Consider the following 27,573-nt stretch of genomic DNA (forward strand, 5'->3'; position numbering starts at 1 on the left):
CTCGGGGGTGCCCGTGGCTGGGGGCGAGGGCGGCCCGGCGGGGACTCCTTGCCAGCTCTCAGGGGTGTTCCTCACGCCAGCAGGCTGACAGGAAGTAGTCGCTGGGTTGCCCTTTTTTTCTCCCCTCTGATAGGTTCTGTATTTTTATCTTACATAGACTGTTTTGTAGTCTTACTGAGTTTTGATCCTGCGCTGTCATGGTTCTGAAGGAGGCAGCAGGGGAGAGCTTCCTGCAAAGGAGCCGGGTGTGGCCGTGTCCCCGCGTCAGGCAGGGCCATCGTGTGAGCTCGAGTCTTGGGGTACAGACCGTATTCTGGTCCAGCACAGGTTGTGTGTCGGGCGACACCTCCCTGACCAGAGCTCAGGAGGCGACAGAGCCTGTCCCAGGGAGCTGACAGGTGAGCGAGAGGCCTGAGCGCCTTGTAGCCTCGGGTGAGAGTGAACCTGTGCGTCGGGAGGTGATGGTAAGGTGGAAGTCCTGGGCCTCGAGACGGGCACGCTGCGTGGGCTCTGGTCATCTGACAGCGGGGAGGGCCGTCTGGCTGCCGTCGGGCATCTTGAGAAGCAGCCCCGGCCTGGAGCCCCGGGACCCCTCTACCAGAGGCCAGTCTGCCATTAGCCCTGGGGTCGCTTGTTAGTTTTCTTTTGTGAAATGTGCCTCATGTTAGCTCTCTTCTTGGAAACCCCAGTGTCCTTGCCTTAAACAGTGTCGGTGCGGTTCTGAGTGCAGCGTCTCTCTGGTTGCTCTCGACACTGTAGGAGGGGTGCTCAGTCTTTGGTTCGTGTACGTGGGAATTTGAGGAAGCCGCTTAACAGCAAAGTCTGACACGAATTTTGCTGTGTCTGAACTGCATAAAAATGTTTTAAAATAACTTGAGGTCATTGCCACTTGGTTTTTTGAAACTTAATATGCAAACTAGGCCTTTTGTCTCCTGGGACCGTGTGACAAAAATTTGTCCTCTGGAATTTGCTGATGTGTTTTTTTTCACATCCTCATATTTAACTGTCACAGGGACACTGGGTTTGCCGCCCTCTGGTCCTCCCACCTCGCTGCTCCCCAACATTTGTATTCACATGCGATGCAGCGGCGTGTCAGTTGGCCAGAACGTGTCACTGTTTCACGTGCTTAGCTTGTCGTTCTCAGGAGGTATGCTCGAGCCCTTGACACTGTGAGCAGGGAGCTCTGTTGGGTTAGCTTCCCCAGCATGTGATTCAGTTACGTGTGGGGTAGGACTGTGTGTGTGTGTGTGTGTTTGTTGTCTGGTAGGCAGGTTTCTGTGGAGCTGGGTGTTATGGTGAACATCTAACTCTGTGTGTGTGTGTGCGCGCACGTGTTGTCTGGTAGGCAGGTTCCCTGGAGCTGGGTGTCACGGTGAACATCTAACTCTGTGTGTGTGTGTGTGCGTGTGTGTGCATGCGTGTGTGTGCAAGCGGGTTGTCCTTTGCTCTGTTGTCACGCGTGGCATGGATGTTCTAGGATGTTCTGGAGGCTTCATAGAGAACGATCCGAAGCACAGAGGCTTTTCTGGCCGCAGTGAGTGATCTCAGCTCCGTCAGAGACCACACTGACTTCAGGGAAGATGCCTTATCTGTAAACGGGAAAAAGTTTTCAGTCTTCCAGAAAAAATATCATTTGAATATAGTTTAACATTTATAGCATTATAGATGTGAGAATCAGTTTGTTTCTCAAAATTGTTTTGTTTCTTTTGAGCCCCAGTTTGTCTCAAAGGTATTCTTTTACTTGCTGAATTTACGCAGCCAGTGCATCCACTTTCAGAGTTTTTGAGGGTCGGTGCGTCTCACATTTTCACGTTCTGTGGAAACTCCCAGAGAGCACGGCGGGCACAGCAGGTGCAGGACGTGCTCCAAGGAGTGGAGGCTACGGCTGCTGGGACCATGCATGACCCTGTGGGTCACCACAGCGTCCTGGGTGTGCGGGGACTCCCCCTCAGGCATCACGTACCTCCTGCTCTGAATGCTGTCTTTCCTCTTCCCCTGGTGGACGCTGTCGTGCGCCAGCTTGCAGGGGAAGCTGAGTCAGCAGTTTTGCTAGGCTGTGTGTGTCCCGAAACCTCTCCACAGGGCTCGCCCCAGCTCCAGGCTCTGAGCTGCGCAGCGCTGCAGGAGTGGGGCCTGGAGCGGTGTTGGCGAAGGGGAGCCCAGAGATCCCTCGGAAGAGGCGCAGGGCTGGGCAGACGGTCAGGCTCAGGAAACAAAGCCACACCTGTTGTCCAGGTGGTGCCACATGTGTAGTGTTTGATGAGCAGAAGCTCAGACGGCCGTCTTGTTTGGAAACACAGATTGACCGTGGTGCTCATGTCCTGCTTTAAAGTGCCTGTTGTCATCCGCAGATGGCGTGGCTTTCTCTCGGATGTGTCTGTTCCCCGTAGAATTCGCCGTATGTCCGCATGTCTCTCTCCTGTGACTCTAAGGCGAGGACGCATGGCACGGCAGGGTACAGTTCACTTCAGTTCAGTCGCTCAGTCGTATCCGACTCTTTGCGACCCCATGAATCGCAGCACGCCAGGCCTCCCTATCCATCACCATCTCCTGGAGTTCACTCAGACTCACGTCCATCGAGTCCGTGATGCCATCCAGCCATCTCATCCTCGGTCGTCTCCTTCTCCTCCTGCCCCCAATCCCTCCCAGCATCAGAGTCTTTTCCAATGAGTCAACTCTTCGCATGAGGTGGCCAAAGTACTGGAGCTTCAGCTTTAGCATCATTCCTTCTAAAGAAATCCCAGGGTTGATCTCCTTCAGAATGGACTGGTTGGATCTCCTTGCAGTCCAAGGGACTCTCAAGAGACTTCTCCAACACCACAGTTCAAAAGCATCAATTCTTCGGCGCTCAGCCTTCTTCACAGTCCAGCTCTCGCATCCATACATGACCACAGGAAAAATCACAGCCTTGACTAGACGGACCTTAGTCGGCAAAGTAATGTCTCTGCTTTTGAATATGCTGTCTAGATTGGTCATAACTTTTCTTCCAAGGAGTAAGCGTCTTTTAATTTCATGGCTGCAGTCACCATCTGCAGTGATTTTGGAGCCCCCCAAAATAAAGTCTGATACTGTTTCCCCATCTATTTCCTATGAAATGATGGGACCGGATGCCACGATCTTCGTTTTCTGAATGTTGAGCTTTAAGCCAACTTTTTCGCTCTCCTCTTTCACTTTCCTTAAGAGGCTTTTTAGCTCCTCTTCACTTTCTGCCATAAGGGTGGTGTCATCTGCATATCTGTGGTTATTGATATTTCTCCCAGCAATCTTGATTCCAGCTTGTGTTTCTTCCAGCGCAGCATTTCTCATGATGTACTCTGCATATAAGTTAAATAAGCAGGCTGACAATATACAGCCTTGACGTACTCCTTTTCCTATTTGGAACCAGTCTATTGTTCCATGTCCAGTTCTAACTGTTGCTTCCTGGCCTGCATACAGATTTCTCAAGAGGCAGGTTAGGTGGTCTGGTATTCCCATCTCTCTCAGAATTTTCCACAGTTTATTGTGATCCACACAGTCAAAGGCTTTGGCATAGTCAATGAAGCAGAAATAGATGTTTTTCTGGAACTCTCTTGCTTTTTCCACGATCCAGTGGATGTTGGCAATTTGATCTCTGGTTCCTCTGCCTTTTCTAAAACCAGCTTGAACATCAGGAAGTTCACAGTTCACATATTGCTGAAGCCTGGCTTGGAGAATTTTGAGCATTACTTTACTCGCATGTGAGATGAGTGCAATTGTGCGGTAGTTTGCGCATTCTTTGGCATTGCCTTTCTTTGGAATTGGAATGAAAACTGACCTTTTCCAGTCCTGTGGCCACTGCTGAGTTTTCCAAATTTGCTGCCATATTGAGTGCAGCACTTTCACAGCATCATCTTTCAGGATTTGAAATAGCTCAACTGGAATGCCATCACCTCCACTAGCTTTGTTCGTAGTGATGCTTTCTAAGGCCCACTTGACTTCACATTCCAAGATGTCTGGCTCTAGATGAGTGATCACATCACCATGATTATCTGGGTCGTGAAGATCTTTTTTGTACAGTTCTTCTGTGTATTCTTGCCACCTCTTCTTAATATCTTCTGCTTCTGTTAGGTCCAGACCATTTTTTCCTTTATCGAGCCCATCGTGCATGAAATGTTCCCTTGGTATCTCTAATTTTCTTAAAGTGTGCTGCTAAAGCATGTGTTTTAATAAATTGCACTTGGGGTCTCAAATTTGATCCTCGAAGGGGCAGAGGAGGTCCCAGCTCAGTAGCCCCACCATGCGGCCTGAGCAAGGTCGTCACAGCATTCTGCAGAGCAGGCAGCCTCCCAGGCTCGTCTCCCAAGCCATCTCTGTAAAGCGAGGTTTCAGCTGACAGTGAGCCGGTGGCAGCTGAGTGATGCAATGTCTTATAGCCGAGGAAGGAAACAAACCCCAGCAGACGCCAGGCGAGTGTTCTGTTTGCTTCTGGATGGTGGTTGTGGTTGGGACACGAGCTCCTGGCATGTGGTACATGCCTCGTTCCTCTGGGATACGGGAATTTAAAAGTTTGCCTTTTTAAAAAACTCTCCTTGAGCTATTAAGGGGCTTTCCTGGTAGCTCAGACGGTAAAGCATCTGCCTGCAATGCGGGAAACCTTGGTTTGATCCCTGGGTCGGGAAGAGCCCCTGGAGAAGGAAATGGTAACCCACTCCAGTACTCTTGCCTGGAAAATTCCATGAACAGAGGAGCGTGCTAGGCTACAGTCCATGGCGTCCCAAAAAGTCGGACACGACGGAGTGAATTCACTTTCACTTTCACTTTTTGAGTTATTAAGATACATGTTGTGTTTTCTGGTATAATTATCCCTAGAAAATAGAATATTTACTCTTCTAGGAAACCTAAAGTTGACTTAAAGGAGCAGTTACTTGAAATTTTATGTGAAACATTTTGAGCTTTAACCATACATAAATTTCATAGTCTTAAGTAAAGTCTGATGTTATTCGAGTATATTGAAAAGCCACTGTGTATCTTTAGGGGATTCCCTAGCAATCCAGTAGCTAGGACTCTGTACTTCCCCTGCAGGGGGCGTGGGGTTTGATCCCTGGTTGGAGAACTAGGGTCCCACAAGCCAAGCATAGCCAGAAAAGAATAACCAGTGCTTAATTTAGCATAGAGCTAATTAGCTGAACAGCAGTGTAGGATAGAAACAGCCCCCTTCCAGCCCGCTCCTTGCTTGCCGTGTTAGTGTCCTGTGTTGAAAGTCTGCGTTGCTCTGTGTGTGTCTGTTGGAAATGCTGTGCGTCCCTGGAGCTCTCGCAGGAACAGGCTCCTCTGCACAGACCCCGGTGTGGTTGCCTCTTCTGCATATCCGCCCTCACTGTGCAGGGAGGGAAGAGTGGGTGTGGTTTTCCTTGACTGCCCTACCTTGGTTGTGCAGACTCCTGAATTCTTTAAGCTTGGCAATGACTCTTTCATCCTGGAAGGAGGGGATTCTGTAGGGGACTGCAGGCACTCCTTCAGCATTTGATGACTCGGGTGTTCTTTGTAATATGTCCGAACTGCCATTAATTAGATGGTTTAGAAGATTAAAGGAACATGATGAAATACGTACTATTTCACTTTTGAAAAGTGTATAAAGAGAATAAATATTTAGGCTAACTTGTTTTATATCCGTGTGTAGCGGTGATTCTTGAATTTTGAATCTCTCATTACTTGCAGGCATGAGTTGCTCGAGGAAGCGCGGAGACAAGGCTTGCCTTTCGCACAGTGGGACGGGCCCACTGTTGTGGTCTGGCTGGAGGTGTGTGAGCGCCCCCTGCCCCCGCCAGCACCCCGTCCTGGGCCGTCCCTCCCTCTGCAGCCACGCATAACCTCCTGCCCCGTGGCCCCCGCCCCCTCCTACCCCGTGTCCCCCACCCCCGACCCCCTCCTGGGCCGCATGTGTCCGTCCCTCCCTCCGCAGCCGCGCATAACCTCCCACCCCGTGTCCCGTGTCCCCAGCTCTGGGTCGGGATGCCGGCCTGGTACGTGGCTGCTTGCCGAGCCAATGTGAAGAGCGGCGCCATCATGTCCGCCCTGTCGGACACGGAGATCCAGCGGGAGATCGGCATCAGCAACCCGCTGCACCGGCTGAAGCTGCGGCTGGCGATCCAGGAAATCATGTCGCTGACCAGCCCCTCCGCCCCGCCCACGTCCAGAACGGTATGCCCGCTCCTCCCTGGTCGCTCCCGGGGTTCTCTCTACAGGCATCCACTGTTCCAGCTTAAAGTTCTGTCGTTTAGAACCACAGCAGCTTTTCACTTGCACAGTCGTGCTGTTAAAAGATGGATTATTGAAAACTCCAGATGGGTTGGTTTTGTAGCAGCTGGGCTGCAGCAGCTTTGTAATAGAGAAATGAGAGTTTTTGAAAACATAAAAAGGGGAATTTTTGAAAATGTGAAAATTGTAAAAAAGGAAGTTTTTGAAAATGCATTTTTTAAAATGTAAATATAAATGTCAAGAAAGTGAAAGAGAAAAGCCTGAGCCTGCAGGCTGCCTTGTTAACCCCGCATCTGACTTGTCCAGCCTGTCCATTCAGGAGCTTCAGGCCCTGGGCTCTCAGGGTTTTGAGAGTCTGTAAATCTGCCAGTTCACACCAAGTCGCATCATGCTCATCCACGTTTCCTCCATGTGGGAAGACCTTGAGAATCCTGTAAGAGGGCCCTCCTGGTTGAAAAGTTAAAACGAATCTGGTGGAAACAAGGATTGTTGCCAGGAGATCAGGGCCGGCCAGCTCCTCGTTGCTCGAGCGCAGACTCAGGACACAGCTCAGTCCCCACGCTCGGTGTGTCCACCCTGGAGAGGAGCCCTGGCGAGGAGATGCGGCCTCCCAGACGCACCTGCCCTGAGCAGCAGGAGGAGCCTGACTCCGGCTCATGGCTATTTTCCACGGAAAGCATGAAGGCTTTCTCGTCCATCTGTCCTCCTTGTTTCTGAGTGAGCGTGATGGTGATGGGCACACCCCACACAGGTGCGCGTGTGCTCCGCGTACCTGCTCTACGCTCTGTGCTCCAGAGGGTTCACCAGAGGCAGCTTCTTAGAAACGAAGGCGCTGAGGGTCCCCGGAGGTTCTGTAAAGTGTCTCAGTAAAGGGAACTTCTTAGGAGTTGAGTTTAATGGGTGATGTCCTCACTGTGAGGAGCCTGCCCCTCATGGGGTGGCGTACCGCAGCCGCCCAGGAGCCCTCCCGGGGGCTCGGCTGTCTCGGTTGGTTATGCCATGGGGTGCCGTTGCTGGGCCCCCCGCAGCTTCTTCTGACAGAGATCCAGTCCCTGGCGGGCGCCTGCTCAGGGTCATCCCCCCAGAACCCAAAGCTGGCCGCTGAGCTTTGTCTGGGTGAGGCCCTTTTAAACATGTCGTGTGAGTAGCTCCTTGAGACTCCCTCGCTGCTCAGACGGGCACAGCGTGCTCTGCTCTCTCGCGGTCCCGCCTGGCTCAGCGGTCAGCGCGCAGGCGAAGCGCTGGGGCCCCTCTCCGTGTGGCTGGGGCTCAGTGTTGGGGGTCCCTCCAGGCGCCGGGCCCGGCGTGTTCTCCGGGGGCCGCCGCGGGCGGTGGGGCTGGGCTCCGCGCCTCCCGCCCTGGCTCACGGGGCTGCCACCTCTCCTCCCTGTCACTGCTGCCGTTGCCTGGATGTGGCTGGCCACGGGCCCCCCAGACCACAGGAAATGTCTGGCTAACGCACGAGGAGATGGAGACGCTCACGGCCACGCCACACACGGTCAGTCCCGGCCCCGCACTCGTCTCCCTCCCCGCGCGGCCCGCGTCAGGGTGGCGCCGTTCTCGGCCCTTTTGTGGAAAACAGAAATGCCACTTCACGTTCAGTTGCTGTGGATAAGTATCTCTGTTAGGTGTCCGTTACACGTACGAACGATCTGTAGTTTTTCTTCAGTTGTATTTGTCCCAGGGGCGTTTCGGTCGGGAGCCTTGCTCCCTGTAGAACGGGCCCGATTCTGGCCTGCTTTCCGGGAGGCCAGGTTGAGCCCTGGGGGCCAGGGTTCTCTTTTGCGGGTGTGCTTGGCGCGGGCGGGGGGCCTTGGGGAGGGTGCTGCTCTTTGCACGAGGCGTCGGGTTGTGGCCTTTGCATGACTCTTGCCTGCCGCTCTGCCTCTCTGACCCTTGTCTCTCCCAGTGTGGCTGCCCTCCCCTGCAGAGTGAACGTGCTCGTGTCCCCCGCTCACCAGTACTAATGGTTCTGTTCTTTTGCATCCCTAACCACGTAACATCAGGAGGATGAGGAGGGAAGCTGGGCTCAGGTTGGAGACTTTCTGTAATGTACTCTTCACTGTATATACAGCAACAAAAAGAGTTGGAGGATGAGAACTTGTAATTTACTTTTCTTGACGTTTTCAACATCTTGATTTAGTCAGAATACTGTTAATGGTTTGAAAGCATTAGCCAAAGCAAAGCGCAGGATTAAAGAGTACGTCTCATGGACAATTTTGAACATTTCTGGTGGTTAATCTTGTGGCCATAAATCACTTTGTTTGACACATGTTCTTTCCTGCAAAGTCCCATGGCTTCGGCAGCTACTCGGGTGATGTATTTCAGTCCCCGGTCGGGTAGGGTTAGTTATGAGATCAGTTAATGAGAAAATCGTGTTTTAATAAATTTCCAACACAAGAGTTGCCATAGGGGCTCTGCCTCTGTCGGTATTTACTGTGGACTGTCCTAACCCTGTGTGTTCCAGAGTCCTTCCTGCTGATGGAATTCTCAGAAATTGAGCCCACTCCTGCTTAGTGCACATGTTGGATTTTTAGGTCCCTGGTTGAACTCAGAAACAAAAACTTGGTCACAACTGTTTTGCAACCTTGCTTTGAGACAGTTTGATTAAAAACAGTGACTTTGTTCTGTGATACATGACAATTCAAAGTCTACCAGGTATGGGTGGGAGTTCCCCTGAGGGGGTCACTAGTGGCAATGCTGTGTATGGACCCTGAAAAGATACCTTTGTAACCAAAAAAGCAAAGGAATTCTGAATCAGTTTTCCTGACTACAAGTTGACAGTTGAAACACCGGTTTCCCTCTATTTGGGCTTCTGAAGTAAAGTCAATTATATCATTTTTAACAGAAGAGGAAAGTAGATACAATGTGATTCTGTGAACTCCCTCACCCCTTGACTTAGGTATTCTGCGCCACTGCTCCAGATAAATGTCCCCATTAATTATTTAACCCAGTTAGTAATGACCATCAGTGAATTTAAAAGAGCGCATTTCACAGTTACTTAAATATCAGTATATTTTACACTAAGAGGCAGAACTTTGCCTGCATCATGGGAGTTAAACTGAGATATAAATTAAGCTGAGCGTTTGCTTTTTAATGGAAATACAAACAAGGATGAGCCATGCCAACGACGCCAGAATTGGGACGTTTTGGCCTTCGGTGGAAGCAAGGGCCGCTTTTTGTGCGGCCGTCACGGCCAGAGGGTGCAGCACAAGTCTCCCCCGTGCTGGCGCACAGGGGCCTGCTCCTGAGCCAAGGGGAGGTTGGAGGCGGCCTCGGGCTCTCGGGAAGAAGACATCAAGGTGTGGGCAGAGCCTCCGATGCTTTCATCTAGCCAGTAGCATCTCCAGGTGTCTGCCCAGGACTGTGGTCCCCACAGGCGGTGCTGGGTTGGACAGGGTCCAGGACACCATCACTGTCACCTTGTTCAGAGCCCAGAAAACCGATTTGTGTTTGTGACTGTTTGAGTGGTGGAGAGACAGGCCCTGCAGAGTCTCTTCTGCCCCAAATGTCCTCTGATCATTGGCGAGCCCTGCCATGTTCTTTCTTCCCCCAGGCTGGCATGACAGCCCAGGAGATGTGGGTTTCCCTGGGACTGGGCCTGACCCTCCCAGAGCTCACATTATCCACCACTGAAGTCTGAATAGAGTATGTAATGAGTGAACAAAAATAAGGAGGCTTCTGCGTCCATGGAATTCTCTAGTTAGAAATGCCTTTGCATTTTGTGTCTATTTAAAAATACATAATCAGCGAGTAGGAAAATAATACCAGATATTCATGCTATAAATGTCAGGCTTATGAGATGAGAGTTGTAATTGAAAGAGTGAAAGCACGTGATATTGTGATGATGTCTAAAAATGTGTCATGTTTTATTTCCACTCATGATTATTTATAGGAATTTATTTTCTATTAGAAAGTTTTTTTTTCCTATTAGAACTCAAAGAGTTCTTGCTGGAGTTTGAGTGATTCCTTCTAGCTTTGTTGGTGTAAATAGTAGATTAGAGGCCGTATTTTTGAGACAGAACATGGTGGTATCGAGAGGTATTATTTCCAAGGATCCCGTAATGTACAGAATTCCTCGGAACGTGCCCCAGGCTCCTTGGACAGAAGAGCGTCAAGTGCCTTCTTTGGTTTGTGTGCGTATGTGTGTCACGTGTTTATTTTCACTGTTCAGATCTTTCGCATATTCCATTAGACCTATCCATGACATTACAGGAAAGGGTAGTCTTCACAATTTCAATTTCCGGTTTCTTTGTAGTATTTAGAAGTACAGTGCATTTTTATATGTTGACCTCGAATCCTGCAACTTTTCTGAACTCACTCTCATGCTTGTAACTGTTTTGTCAATTCATTTTCCATGTTACTCATCAGGTCATCAGCAAATAGGGTTGTGTTGCTTTTTCAATTCATATGATTTTGATTTCTTTGTTTCTTGTCTTGTTACAGTGGCTAGGAGTTCCAGTACAGAGTTGAATAAAAGCCACGAGAGCAGACATCCTTGCTTTGTTCCTGATCTTCGGGAGAAAGCACCATATGATGTCAGCTCTGCCTTTTTTGTAGATGGCGTTTATGAGGTTGACGCAGTTGTCCGTTCCTAGATTGCCAAGATTTCCATATATCAATGATGAATATTCTCAGATGCCTTTTCTCTATCTTTTGAGGTGATACTGTGCTTTTTATTTTCAGCCCATTGATTTGGTGAATTTCACTGATTTTTTTCAAATGTTGGCCCAACCTTATGTTCTTGGGATAAACCCTGCTTGCCGTGATACCTTGTACTTTTAATTGATTACTGATTTCCTGCTGTGTCATTAAGGAATTTTGCATCTGTGTCTGTGAGGGATATTGATATTCTTGTAATATGTTTGTCTGGTTTTGGGTATCAGGAGAATTCTGGCCTCAGAATGAGTTAGGTGTTTTTTCCTTCACTATTTTGGAATAGTTTGTGTATAACAAGCATTTTCTTCCTAAACGCTTGTTAGGATTCACTAGTAAAGCCACTTAGGGTCGAGATTTTGCACGTATGGATAGATAAGATTTCTAACTACAAATTCGAGTTTTAATAGATTCAGGTTATCTGTTTCTTACTTCGTGGCTGTCATAGGTTGTGTCTTTCAAGAAAGTAGGGTATTCTATGGAGAAGGAAATGGCAACCCACTCCAGTGTTCTTGCCTGGAGAACCCCAGGGACGGGGGAGCCTGGTGGGCTGCCGTCTGTGGGGTTGCACAGAGTCGGACACGGCTGAAGTGACTTAGCAGCAGCAGCGGGGTGTTTTATCTAAGTTGCCTAAAGTTGTTACCCTGTGCCTTCAGTGCATAGGATCTGTACTGATGTCCCCGCTTTTATTCTTGATATCGGTAGTTTATGTCTTCTCTTTTTTTCCTGATCACTCTGCTTATTCATTTTTATTGATATTTATGAAGAACCTGATTCTAGTTTTTTCGTTTCTCTGTTTTCTGTTTCATCGATTTTTGCTCTTCCATTTTCTTCTTTCTGCTTGCTGTGGATTTCATTTGTTTTTCTATAAGTTGTTTAAGACAGAGTCTTAGATTATTGATTCACAATCTCTCTTCATTTGTGTAAGTATTTACTGTTATCAGGTTCCCTCCAGGTACTGATTTATCCTGTATATTCACTTTTACTCACTTCAAAATATTTCCCATTTCACTTGCGGTTTCTTCTTTGACACATGAATTATTTAGAAATACGCTGATTTCCTGATGTTTGGGAGACTCCTGGATACCAGGGGTTTTTTAGTTTCTAACTTAATTCTGTTGAGATCAGAAAACATGCTTTGTGTGATTTTCGTCACTTTAAGTCTGCAGAGATTCGTCTGTCTTTTGAAGAGTGTTCCATATGCCCTTGAAAAGAGTGTTATCGTGCTGCTGTTGGAGGGAGAGTTCTATAAAATGTCAGTTAGGTCAAGTTGGTTGACAGTGCTGTTAAAAAGAGGGCTTCCCTGGTGGCTCAGATGGCAGTGCGGGAGACCAGGGTTTGATCCCTGGGTCGGGAAGATCCCCTGGAGAAGGACATGGCAACCCACTCCAGTATTCCTGCCTGGAGAATTGTTTAAAGGCTTCTGTATCCTTCCTGACCTTGGTTGGCTGTCTGTTTTGGCTTCCTTGTTCAACAGTTATTGAGTAATTCAGAGGAAGATCGAGGTCCCTGCCTGTTACTGTGGGGTCTATTTCTTCTTTCAGTGCATTTAGTTATTGTTTTCCTCATCTCTTTTTTTTTTTTTTAACCTGTTTTTTAATTCACTTAACTGACTTTGAAATTAGCAGATGTTTTGCTAAAGAAATTTAGAAAACAAAATGTTGAAAATAAAGCCAGCCAGAGATAACTTTTAGTGAGTAGAGTTAGGTTGATCCTTCAAACTTGTTCATGAGTCGTGGCTATTATTTGTTGATATATTATTATCATATATAAAAGCTATTTCAGAAAATTAATGTGTAGTCAGTTACCGTTTTATCATGGTTTGGTAGATAGGTTAAATTTATTAACACAGATGAGTCATAGACTTTTAATGGTATAATTTCTTTGTATAAAGTTTTGCCAGCAAATTTAAAAGGTAGCAAATAAAAGACCAAATTATTTTGAAGTTATGAGCAATAATGTTGTCTTTAGCTTAGCCTCTGAGAATATGTAATTGGTTAAAAATCCATTTTAAAGATGATTTAAATGGCCCTTGTGACTGCTTCCATGGGTTTTTCTTCCCCTGAATTGACCGTCCTTAATTATTGAAAGCAGACCCTCGCGTACGGGGACATGAACCACGAGTGGATCGGCAACGAGTGGCTGCCCAGCCTGGGGCTTCCACAGTACCGCAGCTATTTCATGGAGTGCCTTGTGGACGCGCGGATGCTGGACCACCTGACCAAGAAAGACCTCCGCGGGCAGCTGAAAATGGTCGACAGTTTTCACAGGTCGGGTGCTGCGTCGTGCTCACTAGTTGGCGGAGAGACGTTTGCCTGTGGCCAGGTCTAAATTTTTTCTTTTTCTCTTGGAAACAGAAACAGTTTCCAGTGTGGAATTATGTGCCTGCGCAGGTTGAATTATGACCGAAAAGAACTGGAAAGAAAAAGAGAAGAGAGCCAGAATGAACTGAAAGGCTAGTACAGTCCTCTTTCTTGCTTCCCAGTGTATAAGCAGCCTCAGTGATTTCTTGTTTGAAAGAAAAATTCAGGAAATGGCTTTCCGTGGAGGAAACACACCTCGCATCATTACGGAGGAGGGGGGGCTGGAAGGGAGTGTGTTTGAGATTGTCCTCTGTGGCCAGAGAACTTGCGCTCTGTCCTTGGGCTCACGTCGGTCTGCAGGTTGTGTGTCTCAAGGTGAGAGCGTCTCCCCACGACCCTAGAGATTTCCCTGTCGCTGGGCCACGCGCCCTGTTCTACTCGCAAATGCTGCTGCATGAGCCGAGAAGAGCAAGACCTGCTGTGCACGCGTTTAAGCGTGAACACTGCTCTGGCCTCTTGTCAAAGGACTTGAGGCAGCGTGGTTCTGTGCCCAGGCTGGAGGGAGTGGCCTTGAAGCTGGATGGGAGCTTCTCAGCTGGGGAGGGAAGGTGGGGAGGCATTTCAGTTACCCTGAGGGTGGGGAGGGGCAGAGGGCTGTCCTTGAAGGCTTGCCCTGGGGGAGTGCCTCTGAGGGCCTGAGTACAATGCAGTTAAATAAGCTGTTAGCTGTAGGACTTCCCTGGTGATCCAGTGGGTTAGAATCATCTGCCTGCTGATGCAGGGGACATCAGTTCCGTCCCTGGTCTGGGAGGATCCCATACAGAGGCAGATAAGCCCTCATGCCCTAACCCAAGAGAAAAGTGAAAGGGAAGTCGCTCAGTTATGTCCGACTCTTAGCGACCCCGTGGACTGCAGCCCACCAGGCTCCTCCGTCTGTGGGATTTGCCAGGCAAGAGTACTGGAGTGGGGTGCCATTAGAGTAAATTTTGTAACTTATTGCTTGACTTAACTAAGATCTTCCCACCAACACACAAATCCCTCTAATGTGCTGGACAATGTCTTTACGTTTCTCTCTTTTTAAAATGAGACAACAAAAATGACTTAAAAAAAAGCTTCAAGATTATAAATGAGAGGTTTATGTTGAATTGAGCAAGGTGTCCAGATATGGTACTGAGTCTTTTTTGTGACGTGAAAAAAGTACATCAACAAACGCTCAAAAATAAAGGAAAAAAAAGACACTCAAGTGTGTGTCTGAAACATGTTCGTGCCCGGTGCTCACGCACGTTCTTGTGTGTCCTGTCCTTTCCGATCCCTGGAGCCTCATTCTCTGTTCCTGGAAATGCACGTAATCGCTTCATCTCTCCCGGACTCGCTTGAAGAATGAGTTCTAGTAGAACAGTCTCCATCAGGATGGAGAGGGGCCGGGACGTCGTGTCCGATCGCAGCAGGTCGGCTGCCTGCTGAGCCGTGTGCCCCGGCCCTCGGGAGGTCCTGGCTTTTGTCGGGAGCTGAGGGTCAGCATCACGTAGGACTCCTTCGCTGCAGCTGCACGAGGGGAACACAGCTTTCTGAGGCTCCTTTCCAAACTGTCGTCCCCTGCAGACGTGCTGGTTTGGAGCAACGACCGAGTGATCCGCTGGATCCTCTCCATTGGCCTCAAGGAATACGCGAACAACCTCGTCGAGAGTGGTGTGCACGGCGCGCTGCTGGCCTTGGACGAGACGTTTGACTTCAACGCGCTGGCCCTCTTGTTACAGATCCCCACGCAGAACACACAGGTGCGACCAGCCGGGCTCGGGCCCAGCGAGCAGGCCATCTCCCAATGCAGATGCCAGCTGGCTCCCCGAACGGAGACTAAACCTGACCCCTCAGACAGCTGGTACCCTCGTTGCTCCCCAGGTCGTTCTCTGGATAGTCCCCAGTCAGACGTGCTTCGTGCCTCCGTGTTCGTGCCTGTCCACTTTTCATTCTCTGTTGGAAGCACGGGAGTCTTTCATAAAATAAGGGGAATTTTGATTCGAGGCAGTGTGCCGTAAGAGTGACATGTACTCAGTTCTTAGGTGGAAAGAGATGTCCTCTTTGTGTGCCAGATGAAGGTTTTATTAATTTTCCTTCCCGGGGTAATTGCCTTGTGTGGTTCCTTTGACTCGTGGGCTCATTTGAGAATGAGGGGACTTTTTTGTTCTTCTCCAGAAGGCTGTATCTCTTGTGTCAGTACCGTGATCTCTCCATCAGCACCAGCCCACAGGGCACACTTGGGGTGTGATTTCCAAGAGCCCACGGCTCCCTCTTCTCAACACCCCCTCCACAGACACCACGTTAAACCCCTGAATTCAAACAATATCACAGTTTAATTTTTTTTTTAAGTCTTGGTTTAAAAAACAATTGTGATGTGCTGATATTCAAATGAGGTTGTTGAAAGTTTTAGGATGCTGTTTCTTTATAATTTCAGGCTCGTGCTGTCTTAGAAAGAGAGTTTAACAACCTCTTGGTCATGGGAACCGACAGAAGGTTTGATGAAGTAAGTTTTCAGCTTAATGATTTTTCAAGTTGCCTTAATGTAAATTATTTTGTTATACTTGTATGAGCCATGTAGTCATGGTATGTCTTCTAAATGTGGAGATAAACTAACTTTACAAGTTAAGCTTTGCTCTTAAAAATTTATTAACAAATGAGTCATTAGAAAACTCGTGTCTTCAGTAAGATAGAGGGTGGGTTAATTTTTGTGTTGGGGTGGTTTTTGTTTTGTTTTGTTTTTTTGCTATTTAAGTTTTAGTACTCCTCAAAAATATTTTTTATATTAAAACATTGGTTTTCACTTAGGAATGGTGTCTGTGAGTTGTGTTTTGGGGAGCAACTGGATGGCCTTACCCTATTCCAGGACCCATGTGCTAGGGGGCTATTTCATAAGCGTATTGAAAACACACAGAACATTAATTGCCCCTTACGCACAACCGTGACTCGTGCACTCCCACACTAGAGTTCTTCTCTTCATTGGACCTTAAGGAGACCTGAGTTTGACAAGGAAAATCGGGCACCTGAAGACGCGTCCATTGGTCTGTCCCAGCGTGAGGCAGAACTGGCTACAGCTTGAAACTGTTTCCACGGCAGATGACAGCGTGTAGCATTATATAGCAAGAGGCAATTTCTCCAAGATGAGCAGTGAAACCTGCTGACTGTCAGAAGGAACGTCCACCCGGGCGGCCAGGGCGGTCCAGTCAGGGTCCTGGCACGCGTGTTACCCCACCCTGTGCCACGCTCCGCTGTTCCCAGTTTGGGCAAATCAGTCACACATGGTCATCACAAACGGGTCAAATATACATGGGCAAAAGTGCGGTAGCAAACTCGGCCATTTTAAAGGGCTGGTGGCTTTTTGCTTTTGTCCTTTGTTTTAAAATCTGTCTTGTTTTTGTCCTGTAATTTCCCAGGACGATGATAAAAGCTTTAGGAGAGCACCTTCTTGGAGGAAAAAATTCAGGCCAAAGGATGTCCGTGGCTTAGCTGCTGGGTCCGCGGAGACGCTGCCCGCGAACTTCCGGGTCCCATCCTCTCTGTCCTCGCCCTCGGTGCAGCCCAGGAAGGTGCAGCCGGACGGTAGGTGGCTGTGGGGCAGCGGGCGTGGCCTGGGCCAGAATGCTGGCGAGCTGAAAGGGCCTCCTGCCCAGGTTACAGGGCTCTTCAATGCATGCCCGAGGGTCCGTGTTCGCCAGTGAATCCTAACATCTGTTTAGAAACGTTTAACAGTCGTGCTTTTTTTTTTTTCTTTCCCAAGTTTTTGTCTGGTTGAATATTAGCATATTCTTCCAACTAATAAAACTGAGACTCGTGTGTGTTCTCAGAGCATTAGATTGACACCCATGCTTGTAGAAATGCGTGTGTGGCTGGCAGTGCTCAAGAGCTCTTCTTCCATAAAACAGTAGGGTCGCTCTCAGGCCATACCAGTCACCCCTCAGCAACTCTCCACGCTGGGAGGCTGGTCGAGTCCACCCTAAGTGACAGCAGCGTCCACCTTCCCGCCCTCTCCCCGTCCTCACCATTGTCGGTCCCTTGCACCCCGTCAGTCGATGGGCCAGAGGAAGGTGAGGCCCACAGAGGGCCTCCCCCGAGTTCGGCTGGGCCATGAATACACCGGCCAGGCAGTTGTGCTTTCAAACCCAGCTCTGGTTTTGCCTCTGACAGCCTCTCTGCCGGAGAACGCTGCTAGTTCAGGCCGGGTGCTCAGGGTGGCTGTGTCCCCGCTTGATGGCAAGATAGACGGCCGGCCAGCCGGGGCCGGGGTCAGGCCCCGCGGCTCCAGAGGTGCCTGTGCACGCCCCTGCCCCAGTGTCCCATCGGACGGGGTGACTCGGGCTCCTTCCTCCACAGCAGGCTGTGGCTGCCACACTGGGTTCCCAGAGGGAGTGTGCGCTCACCCCGTGGGAGCGGGCCTAGAGCGTCTCTGTGGTGCCGTTGTTCCCTGTTAGTAGCCCTTCCCGTGAGTAGACTTATAAGCTTTGCTCTCACTTGCTCCCACAGAGCAAAGTACATTTAGGTAAAGCCTTTGCTAAGCTGGACACTTTCGGTGAGCGGCCTTACAGGGAAGCTGCATCGTCTCTTCGCCAGAACTCAATAAACATGCTTAACCAGGGCTGAGGGAGACCCAGTGACTCTCTCCTTTTCTAAACAGCATTTTTCTTCCAAGGAGCATGCAGCTCCTTTTTACAAATCTTAACTGTAGCTTAGCTTTCAGTCGATTGAAGAGTCTTAAGTGCTTGCTTTTTTATTTTCCATTCTCCTCATTATAAATCCAGTATTTCCCTGTCAGATGCCCACGGTGACGTTGACATTAGAGTTTAGATAAATTGAAAACAATCCTAGAAAGAGTTGTTGGGAATGTAATATATGGGCGATGACCTTTTACAAACCCCGTGAGGTAGGCAGGGCATAAACTGTGTAACTGGGTGGTTTCCGTGGCTTTTGAGGTGGCAGTGCAGCAGGTCTCTGGGGCTCTTCGGCTCAGAAGGGTTCAGACCGGTGAGCTGCTCCATCAGCAGCCCCCACTCTTCAGCCTTCTCTGGAGCCCTGGCCCGAGACTCACCAGATGTGCTCCTGCTGGGCCCAGGGGAAGACGGAAAATGTTGAATTGGGAGCAGTGGGTTTCTGCTAGGGGGTTATGGCGATTTCTTACTCAACTTGGAGCGGGGGTTGGGGCTGACCCTGAGTCAGTGGTGCCATTTCCGAGGGCGGCTGAGACTGAGTTTCCGCTTTCTTAGATCAGCCCCGTCCTCCACCCTCCCTGAGGCCGCCTGGGGAGAGCAGCCCGGCCCCCAGGACATCAGAGCGCGGGGCTCCAGGCTCACTCTCCCCAGCTCGCCCACCCTCTAGAAGTTTCCCCAGACCCTCGCTCTCCCCAGCTCGCCCACCCTCTAGAAGTTTCCCCAGACCCTCGCTCTCCCCAGCTCGCCCACCCTCTAGAAGTTTCCCCAGACCCTCGTAGGAGTGGGCGCTGCTGTGGGTGTGAGTGTGTGTGTCCTCATGCCCCGTGTGACGTTCCACAACTAACCGCACGCTGTGTTTGCACGCTTCCTCCTGTGCTCGTGGGACCAGGCAGCGTGGCGGGAACGCAGAGGCTGGATTCCGCCACAGTCAGGACTTACTCCTGCTGAGCTTCGGGGTGAGTACAGGGCGGCCTGGCCCGCGGGGGCGTGGAGGCCTCGCCCTGGCAGTGGAGGTCAGCGGGTCTCCGGAGGTCGGGCCCAGGAGAGCCCTCAGCGGCAGAGGACGTGACCGTGGCGCCCGGCTGCCGCCGCAGCGGTCAGAGCACGGCCGAGGCTCCCTCAGTCCCGTGCGCGAGGGTGTCCCTCCCGCGGCGGCAGTGCTGCTGGCCATGCCCTGTGTGCACGCTCTCGGAGGGAACGCGGAGCGTCAGGGTTCGCGAGGCTGCCCTGCCCTGGGCCTCTCCCTCCGCAGGGACAGAAGGGCACCGGCCTCTGGGGGTTCGCGAGGCTGCCCTGCCCTGGGCCTCTCCCTCTGCAGGGATGGAAGGGCACCGGCCTCTGGGGCTCGGCCGCCGCTGCGGGGCCGCCTCCCGTGCAGGTGCTGCTCTGGGCGGTCCTCTGGTGGGTCCGACCCAGGGGCCCAGCCCTGCTCGAGCCGCTCTGAGGGCGGGAGGCTGTCTGCTTTGTCCTGTTCGTGTCTCAGCTGGAAAGCTTGATTGGGGATTAGTTTTTTTAGCAGCAGTTTTTAGCTATATGTCAGAATAAAGTCAGCCACAGAGTTCTCTCCTTGATCTGCTTGGTCCTCCATATTTCTCTGAATTCTCAAAGCCCCTGATCCCAGAATGGGGTGGGGTGGGGGGGTCTGGAGGGGCAGGGGCTCGGGCAGCAGCCACGCCAGGCCTGACTCGTCCATGTGTCTGTCTCCAGTGTACCCACACTACTTCTACAGATGATCCTACAGCGTCCAGGACACAACAGAGACTACGTTTTGAACTCGATGGAATCTTTAATCTGTTCATACTTGTTATATGGACCCGAAGATATTTTATTACAGAGTTTTTAATTAGTGAAAAAATTCATGAATACCATAGAGAAAATATTTTAGAATTTAATGTTTCTTATATTTATGTAAACTTATGACTTCATTTATATAGTTACTTACTTTTTCTTGTATATCCAGGCTATAAATATCCTTTCAGATCAGTTCATGTTCTGATACCTGATTTTAGTCCTTCAAATGAATGTACTGTAATGCTTGTATGTATAAATCCTATGAACGAATATAGGGCTTTTGTAAATGATGCATTTATTGTAATTATTCTTGTTTAATTTTTAAATGATAAACCATGAGAGAAGGGGTTTTCCTGCGATTGTAAAATCATCATGACACGGTGTGCATTATCCTTCCAGAATGTAACCGAGCTCTCCAACAATCACTCTGAAATGAGCGAACTTAATTTCAACCAATTGTTGTTGTATTTTAACGACTGACCTAAACTGTACTTTTTCTAGCAAGAAATGCTTTTTCTCTGCAGCGTGAAGAGATTTAAAAGTACTGGGTGTTAAATGTGAGCTTCTAATCAAATTTGGGCTGAAAGGATGACTAGAAGAAAACTATGAAAATCTCTCCCGTAACCTAGTCTCCGTGGACCGGGATCCCTCGTCTTTGGTGACTGGCGGAAGCCGCGAGCTGGGGAAGAGAGACTTGGCGGGGGTAGGGAGGGTGGGGCCTGGGCACCCACAGCCCACTGTGCCCGCCCTCCCTGCCCTCCTCCTGGGAGGCAGGGTCAAGGGCGCCTACTCTTTGAGGACCAATCATGACGCCCTGTACACGCTGCAGAGCTGGTGCGCCGGACGTGAAGCCGCCACACCCCCGACAGACAGCGTGGTGCAGCTCTGACAAAGGCCTTATTTTTCTTATGTGAATCATCTTTTTACATCTGTTTGTAAACACGTTTAAAGAATGCACCTAGGCGTACATTTTTAGATTTTGATGACATAGCCATTTTGGATTGTATAAGTAGCAAATGTAACTTTTACTTTTTCAGCGGCACATTAAAAAAGCCAGCAAGAGATGCGTTCAGATCATGGTGCGTTATTTATTATGCAGCTGATATCTCGGTAGACAGAGACAGCGTCTCTTTCCATGTGGGTCCCGCCTTTAATTTACTTGTATAATTCATTGTTACCGTTCTGTTTTTCTATTAATCTTTTGTGAACTTCCTGAATATGTAACAAAGTATGTACAGTCTACTTTTGAACTATTTTTATCACAGTATTATTTATTGCTTTCTTTCAATAAAGTACTGAAGCAAAGTTTCCCACTGCCAATCAGGAGTGCTGAGGGTAAGCTGTATTCTCACTGAGAACAGACCAGAGCTGGTAATGGGAGCCCGTGTCATCACACGGGCATTCTGTTAAGAGAAACGGATGGAGAGAATGGAAAGGCTAGAGGACGGAAGCATAGGTGTCCCCAAAGGACGACCGACGGGGTGTCGATGCCCCTGGCCCCAGAGACAAGAGGCTCCATCGCTTCGGCATCTGTGGGGACAGGGCCCCTCTGCTGCTGAGGCGCGGGCAGCGGGCCGAGGGTGGGGGCAGAGTGCAGGCGTGAAGGCTCACCGTGGGTCCCAGGGCGGGGTGGCCCGCGTGATGCACTAGGGAGTGTGTGTGTGCACGCGCGTGTGTGGGAACTTTTTATGTTAGTCAACAGTTTTATTATTCATACATCCATAGAAACAAGAATGTAGCAAGGGGAGGTGGGAAGGAGATTCAAGAGGGAGGAGACACGTACACCTGTGGCTAATTCATGTTGATGTATGGCAGAAATCAAACCAATATTGGAAAGCAATTATCCTTCAGTTAAAATGAACATAGCAAGGTGGTCAGGAAAGTATGAAAAAAAGATTTCTCATAGAGATTTATAATCTCCCACCGTCATCAGCCCCTCCCCCCAGCATCAGACCCTCTCCCCAACATCAGACCCTTCCCCCAGCATCAGCCCCTCCCAGCATCAGCCCCCTGCGCAGCATGAGCCGTGGCAGCCCCAACTGTCTGATGCCCCGAGTGCACTCACGCAGCCCCAGAGCAGCAGGAACAGTAGCTCTTGCAGGAGATGCGCTTTTAGGAGTCACCTGCGGAGCAGCAGCAGCTGGGGTCTGTTTCAGGCCAAGGGGAGGCAAAGAAGAGGCACCTGTGCAGGAGGCAGTGGAGGCTGTGGGCACGTCCCCTGCTCTGCTTCCTCCCCGTGGGGGCTTTGCTCTCCTGCTCTTCACTCGTGGTCACTCAAGGGCCCCAGGGCTGTGTCCTTCCGGATTCACAGTCTCCTTGACATCTCAAGCCAAGTCCTGAGTCGTGTCCCAGTCCGACATGGCGGAGGGCTGGGAACACCCAAGCTCAAGGGCTGAAAGGATCCCAGGGGGACAGCCGGGCCTCAGCGGGTGGCAGGGCAGGGGATGAGGGTGGCCGCCCACCGAGGGCCCCGCAGCAGCACTGGAAGGAGAGCAGCGATGCCTTGGCTCACCCGGGATGTTGCCCAGCCTGGCACTCAGGTTACCGCCAGCAGCTCTGAGGACACAGGAAGCCCGGTGAGTGACACCATGCCACTCGGCCATGTGCGTGGGCACTGCTGACCGTGGTCTCGGTTTTCATTCTGGTTCCAACTGTCCCGTCAAGGGCTGACGGGCTCCCCTTCTGAATGGCACAGATGCTTTCTTTACGCAGATGAACGCACCCCTGCTTGTTTCTGTCGGCCCTGTTGTCGGTCATTCGTGTGTTTCCCTCTTTACAAGCTGCGCTTACTGATCTTCCAGTTTAACATAGGAGCAGCCCTTATTTTCTGCATTTCCTGGTTCTCAGGGGCTTTCCAGGTGGCACTAGCGGTAAAGATCCTACCTGCCGATGCAGGAGATGACGAGACACGTTGGTTCGATCCTTGGGTCGAGAAGATGTCCTGGAGGAGGGCACGGCAACCCACTCCAGTATTCTTGCCTGGAGAGTCCCATGGACAGAGGATCTAGTGGGCTACAGTCCCCAGGTCGCAAAGTCTGACACGATTGAAGCAAGTTAGCACACACAGGTTTCAGTTCAGTCGCTCAGTCGTGTCCAACTCTGCCACCCCTTGGAATGCAGCATTCCAGGCTTCCCTGTCCTTCACTATCTCCTGGAGTTTGCTCAGATTCATGTCCTTTGAATCAGTGATGCTATCCAACCGTCTCATCCTGTCGCCCCTGTTTCCACCTGCCCTCATTCTTTCCCAGCATCAGGGTCTTTTGCAATGAGTCAGGTCTTATCAAGTGGCCAAAGTATTGGAGCTTCAGCTTCAGCATCGGTCCTTCCAATGAATATTCAGGGTTGATCTCCTTGCAGTTCAAGGGACTCTCAAGAATCTTCTCCAGCACCACAGTTCGAAAGCATCAGTTCTTCAGCGCTCAGCCTTCGTTGTGGTCCAACTCTCACATCTGTACATGACTACTGGAAAAACCATAGCTTTGACTAGATGGACCTTTGTCAGCAAAGTGATGTCTCTGCTTTTTAATACGCTGTCTATGATTGTCATAATTTTTCTTCCAAGGAGCAAGCATCTTTTAATTTCATGGCTGCAGTCACCATCTGCAGAGATTATGGAGCCCAGGAGAATAAAGTCTGTCACTGTTTGCATGGTTTCCTCATCTATTTGTCATGAAGTGATGGGACCAGATGCCACTAAGTTTTTTGAATGTTGAGTGTAAAGCCAGCTTTTCCACTCTCCCCTTTGACCTTCATCAAGAGGCTCTTCCTCTTCGCTTTTTGCCATAAGGGTGGTGTCATCTGCGTATCTGAGGTTACTGCTATTTCTCCCAGCAATCTTGATTCCAGCTTGAGCTTCATCCAGCCTAGCATTTCTCATGATGTACTCAGCATATAAGTTAAACAAGCAGGGTGACAATATACAGCCTGTCACACTCCTTTCCCAATTTGAACCAGTCTGTTTTTCCATGTCCAGTTCTAACTGTTGCTTCTTGACCCACATACAAGAAGTTTCTCAGGAGGCAGGTAAGATGGTCTGGTATTCCCATCTCTTTAAGAATTTAGAGAATTTAAATTTCATGCAGGGTTAACAAGTGTGAAATTTAAAACCATGGTGTGTCCTTCTCATCTTACATTTCCCTTTTTGCCTGACCAGAGCCAAGAAAGCCTTGAGTATCTGAAAGCTTCTGGAAACAGTCATTCATGATTCATGAGCTGCAGGTGTTTTATTACAACTTGATTTACTGATTCCACTTATGCCTTAAAAATATGTCAGTTGAGAAATTCTGAAAGAAAGCACTAAGGAGATGTTACTGTAGATTCGCTTTTCTAAGAATGCTCATTAGCCACGTATCTTAGGCCTGCTCCACTCACGGCCAGTGCCCAGGACTTCCCCACCACGGAGATGGGAGAGGACTCTCACTGCGGTCCAGGTGCGGTCCGGTTAAAAAACTTCTCACCATTAAAACCTATGTTAGGCTACTGTTTCCTCCTAAGTGCTGCCTGTAAGTTTCTCTACATTTCACATCATGCATTTTTGAGGTCTGTTGTTTCAAAGGTTGCTAAGTTGTGTCTGACTCCTTGCGACCCCATGGACTGTAGCCTGCCAGGCTCCCCTGTCCTTCTCCAGGCAAGAATACTGGAGTGGGTTGCCGTTTCCTTCTCCAGTGAACCTTTCTGACACAGGGATGGAACTTGATTCTCCTGCATTGGCAGGCGGATTCTTTACCGCTGAGCCATGAGGGAAGCCCATATTTGAGGTCACTGTGGTTTTGGTTTTTGATCTTTGCCTTTTGCTAACTAAGTCCTCACTTCCCCCGGGATGGGTTTTCAGGGTATCACGAAGGGTCCGCCCTCCCTGTAAGCTTGGCAGGCAGGCAGGTGCGGGTCCAGAGCTACTATCTAGCCACCCACTCACTCGCCCTTCAGTACATTTCTGAATGTCTCAAACCCTATTGTCTCTTACGTGTCCTTGGCTTCATCCCTTGGTGAGAATGAGTAGCCGGTGACTTTGCTGTTTCATGTCCTGGCCTCAGTGGGGCCCCTTTTCAAGACCTGTGGTCCAGGCCAGCGCTGTGTGCAGCCCGATATGCAGCACACATGCCCAGTGGGGAAGGAAGCAGGGCCCGGTCCTGGCGGAGGGTCGACGGGGAAAATCTGTTCTCTCTTCTTCCAGCGTTTCCTCTCCTCTGATCTGTCTTCACGTGGCCTCTCCCCTGCATGTCTTATCTTCTGTCTCCTAAAAGAAGGCTTGTCATTGCCCCACCCCGGTAATCCCGGAGCCTTCTCACCACTTTTCCAAATTAACACATCCACAACAGGTTCCAGAGATTTACACCTCAAAGTGTCTTTGTGGGGCCACGACCATGTGAAATTCTGGAGGGGACCCTGCCCTAGAAATCCTGGGACGGGTAGGACTGGCCCCTCCCAGGGACCGCCTCTGGTGGGGACCGGGACTCATCCCGTGAAGGGCGCTGTGAGAGCAGGGGCTGGGCTGGGACTCGAGGGGAAGGAGCTTCCAGAACACTTGCTACGAGGACGAGGATGACGTGCTGGGTGTGGCAGAGACCAGCCAGGAAGAGCACGGAAAATGCTCTAAATAAACAAACTGACCCTTTGCATGCCAACAGGTTTGACTGGTAGGAGAGTTAATCTTTCAACTTGAGTGTGCAGAGCAACACAAGCTGCAAAGGGAGGTGGGGGTGATCTGCCCTTTGATAGAGTGATTTGGGGACTCCCCTGGTGGTCCAGGGGTTCGGACTCTTGTGCTTTCACTTCTGAAGCTGGGGTTCAACCCCTTGGTCCAGGAGCTAAAGTTCTACCGCCTGTGTGGCGCAGCCAAAAATGTTACAAAACAAATCAGATACAAAATAGAATAAAATGATTTCCACAAGCCAGTGGCACAGATGAAAGTTTTTTTTAATGAAATAAAATGTTATTTTAAAATGAAAACAATGTAACTGAGGGATTGTAGTATTACATAACCTATAAGGCCTAAGAGATCTTAGTGGTCAATTCTCCAACACCTTATCTGCTTGTTAATGTTTTATTTAATCAAAGTAATAGCATGTATGTCACTTAAAGTAAAACACCAATGACCCCACTCTCTTACTTCTGCTTCCCTAGTCCATGTGCAACTGGGTTAACTATTTCCTCTGCTTGCTTCCTTACCCCTAAATAATTTGTGCTTAACGTGGCCTCTTGAGTCACAATTTTCAAATTCACAATTTTCCTTTTTTATTTTTCAAAAAATATTTGGGGCTGCCCTGGTGCTCCAGTGGGTATGAATCCGCCTGCCAATGCAGGGGTCACGGGTTCAGTCCCTGGCCCAGGAAGATCCCATAGGCTGACAGACAGCTAAGCCCATGAGCCGCGCCTGCTGAGCCCATGTGCTGTAACTACCATAGCCCTAAAGCCTATGCTTTGCAACAGGGGAAGCCACTGCAACTAGAGAAAGCCTATGAGCAGCAACAAAGACCTAGCATGGCCAAAATAAGTAAAATTAATTTTTAAAGTTTTGTCTCATTATTTATGTGACTGTGCCAGGTCTTAATTGCAGCATGTGGGACCCAGTTCCCTAACCAGGGCTCCGGCATTGGAATCGTGGAGACTTACCCACCGGACCCCTAGTGAAGTCCCTACACCAGTTTAAACTTTGCCTATTGCCAACTCTTTATGGTAGATGGAAACTGTAGCATTCCTATGCCCACACCCCCAGCCTACCAACACAGTTAAATCAAAGTTGTTGATCAAATCCATGTTCACTGTCTCCATGAATAAGGCTGTAAATTTTATTTATTACCAAGTCAAGTGGATTACCATGATTACAACAAAATGAAGGCGTGTGGTAAGACTGTATTCTGAGGTATTTACAGATGAAATAATACAGTGCCTGGCGTTTGCTTTACAATAATCTTGAGGCAAGGATAGGTCAGGATACAGATCAAACAAAACTGACTGTGTGGGTGGATAATTGTTAAAGATGGGTGATAGATTCATGAGGGTTTATTATATTACTCTATTTTTGCATTTGTGTGAAATGTTTTATAATAGCAAGAGTTTTAAATTTTTGGGACGCTCTCTGGGTGATGAACTGTCTCAGTCTGGACTAGATGTCTGGAAATTGCTTTTGGCCCTCACTTTAGAGTGTAATTTAGCCCAGTTTTAAAGGTTTATCTGCAACCCACAGTGGAAAACATTTTATACCACAGCTCAGCATGTACACACACATTTTGTCAATCCTACTGTGACCGTTTATTTCACATTTTTTACCCATGAAGTCAGGTCGTGTCTTACAAACAATGACATCATCTTAGTATGTGGGACTTTCCTGGTGGTCCAGTGTTTAAGAGTCCATGCTTCCAACACAGGGGACACAGGTTCTATCCTTGGTCGGGGAACTAAGACCCCACATGTCTTATTTGTTGCTCAGTTGCTAAGTCGTGTCTGATTCTTTGTGACCCCATGGACTGCAGTGTGCCAGGCTCCTCTGTCCTTCACTATCTCCTGGAGTTTGCTCCAATTCATTTCCACTGAGTCATGCTATCCAACCATCTCATTCTCTGCCACTCCCTTCTCCTTTGGCCTTCAATCTCTCCCAGCAACAGGATCTTTTCCAGTGAGTCGGCTCTTTGCATCAGGTGGCCAATGTACTGGAGCTTCAGCTTCAGCATCAGTCCTTCCAATGAATCGGTTCAGTTGCTCGGTCGTGTCCGACTCTTTGCGACCCCGTGGACTGCAGCATGCCAGTGAATATTCAAGGTTGATTTCCTTTAGGATCGACTGGTTTGCTCTCCTTGCAGTCCAGGGGTCTCCCAAGAGTTCTCTAGCACCACAATTTGAAAGCAACAATTCTTTGGTTCATCTTGGGGCGTGGCCAATAAATAAATAAATAAAGGAAAGAAACACAGTGT

At 49.4% G+C, this 27,573-nt stretch overlaps 1 protein-coding gene across 4 annotated transcripts in view; it reads left to right on the plus strand.

Annotated features, from left to right (window-relative positions):
* Positions 1–20,983, plus strand: part of PPFIA1 (PTPRF interacting protein alpha 1) — a 77,823-nt gene extending 56,840 nt beyond the window's left edge. The window contains exons 21-31 of one of the 4 annotated variants that reach the window (XM_040255280.1): positions 5,677–5,758; positions 5,959–6,159; positions 7,652–7,714; positions 8,223–8,249; positions 12,967–13,142; positions 13,230–13,327; positions 14,778–14,953; positions 15,628–15,696; positions 16,604–16,769; positions 18,762–18,828; positions 19,580–20,983. In XM_040255280.1, the coding sequence (XP_040111214.1) occupies positions 5,677–5,758; positions 5,959–6,159; positions 7,652–7,714; positions 8,223–8,249; positions 12,967–13,142; positions 13,230–13,327; positions 14,778–14,953; positions 15,628–15,696; positions 16,604–16,769; positions 18,762–18,820 (1,117 nt within the window). In that variant the 3' untranslated portion in view covers positions 18,821–18,828; positions 19,580–20,983. The remainder of the gene's footprint in view (positions 1–5,676; positions 5,759–5,958; positions 6,160–7,651; positions 7,715–8,222; positions 8,250–12,966; positions 13,143–13,229; positions 13,328–14,777; positions 14,954–15,627; positions 15,697–16,603; positions 16,770–18,761; positions 18,829–19,579) is intronic. The other 3 variants (XM_040255276.1, XM_040255278.1, XM_040255279.1) reach the window with 3 other exon arrangements.
* The last annotated feature ends 6,590 nt before the right edge of the window (positions 20,984–27,573 follow it).

The sequence above is a fragment of the Oryx dammah genome, unplaced genomic scaffold (assembly GCF_014754425.2).
Source record: "Oryx dammah isolate SB20612 unplaced genomic scaffold, SCBI_Odam_1.1 HiC_scaffold_15, whole genome shotgun sequence".
Lineage (NCBI taxonomy): Eukaryota > Metazoa > Chordata > Mammalia > Artiodactyla > Bovidae > Oryx > Oryx dammah.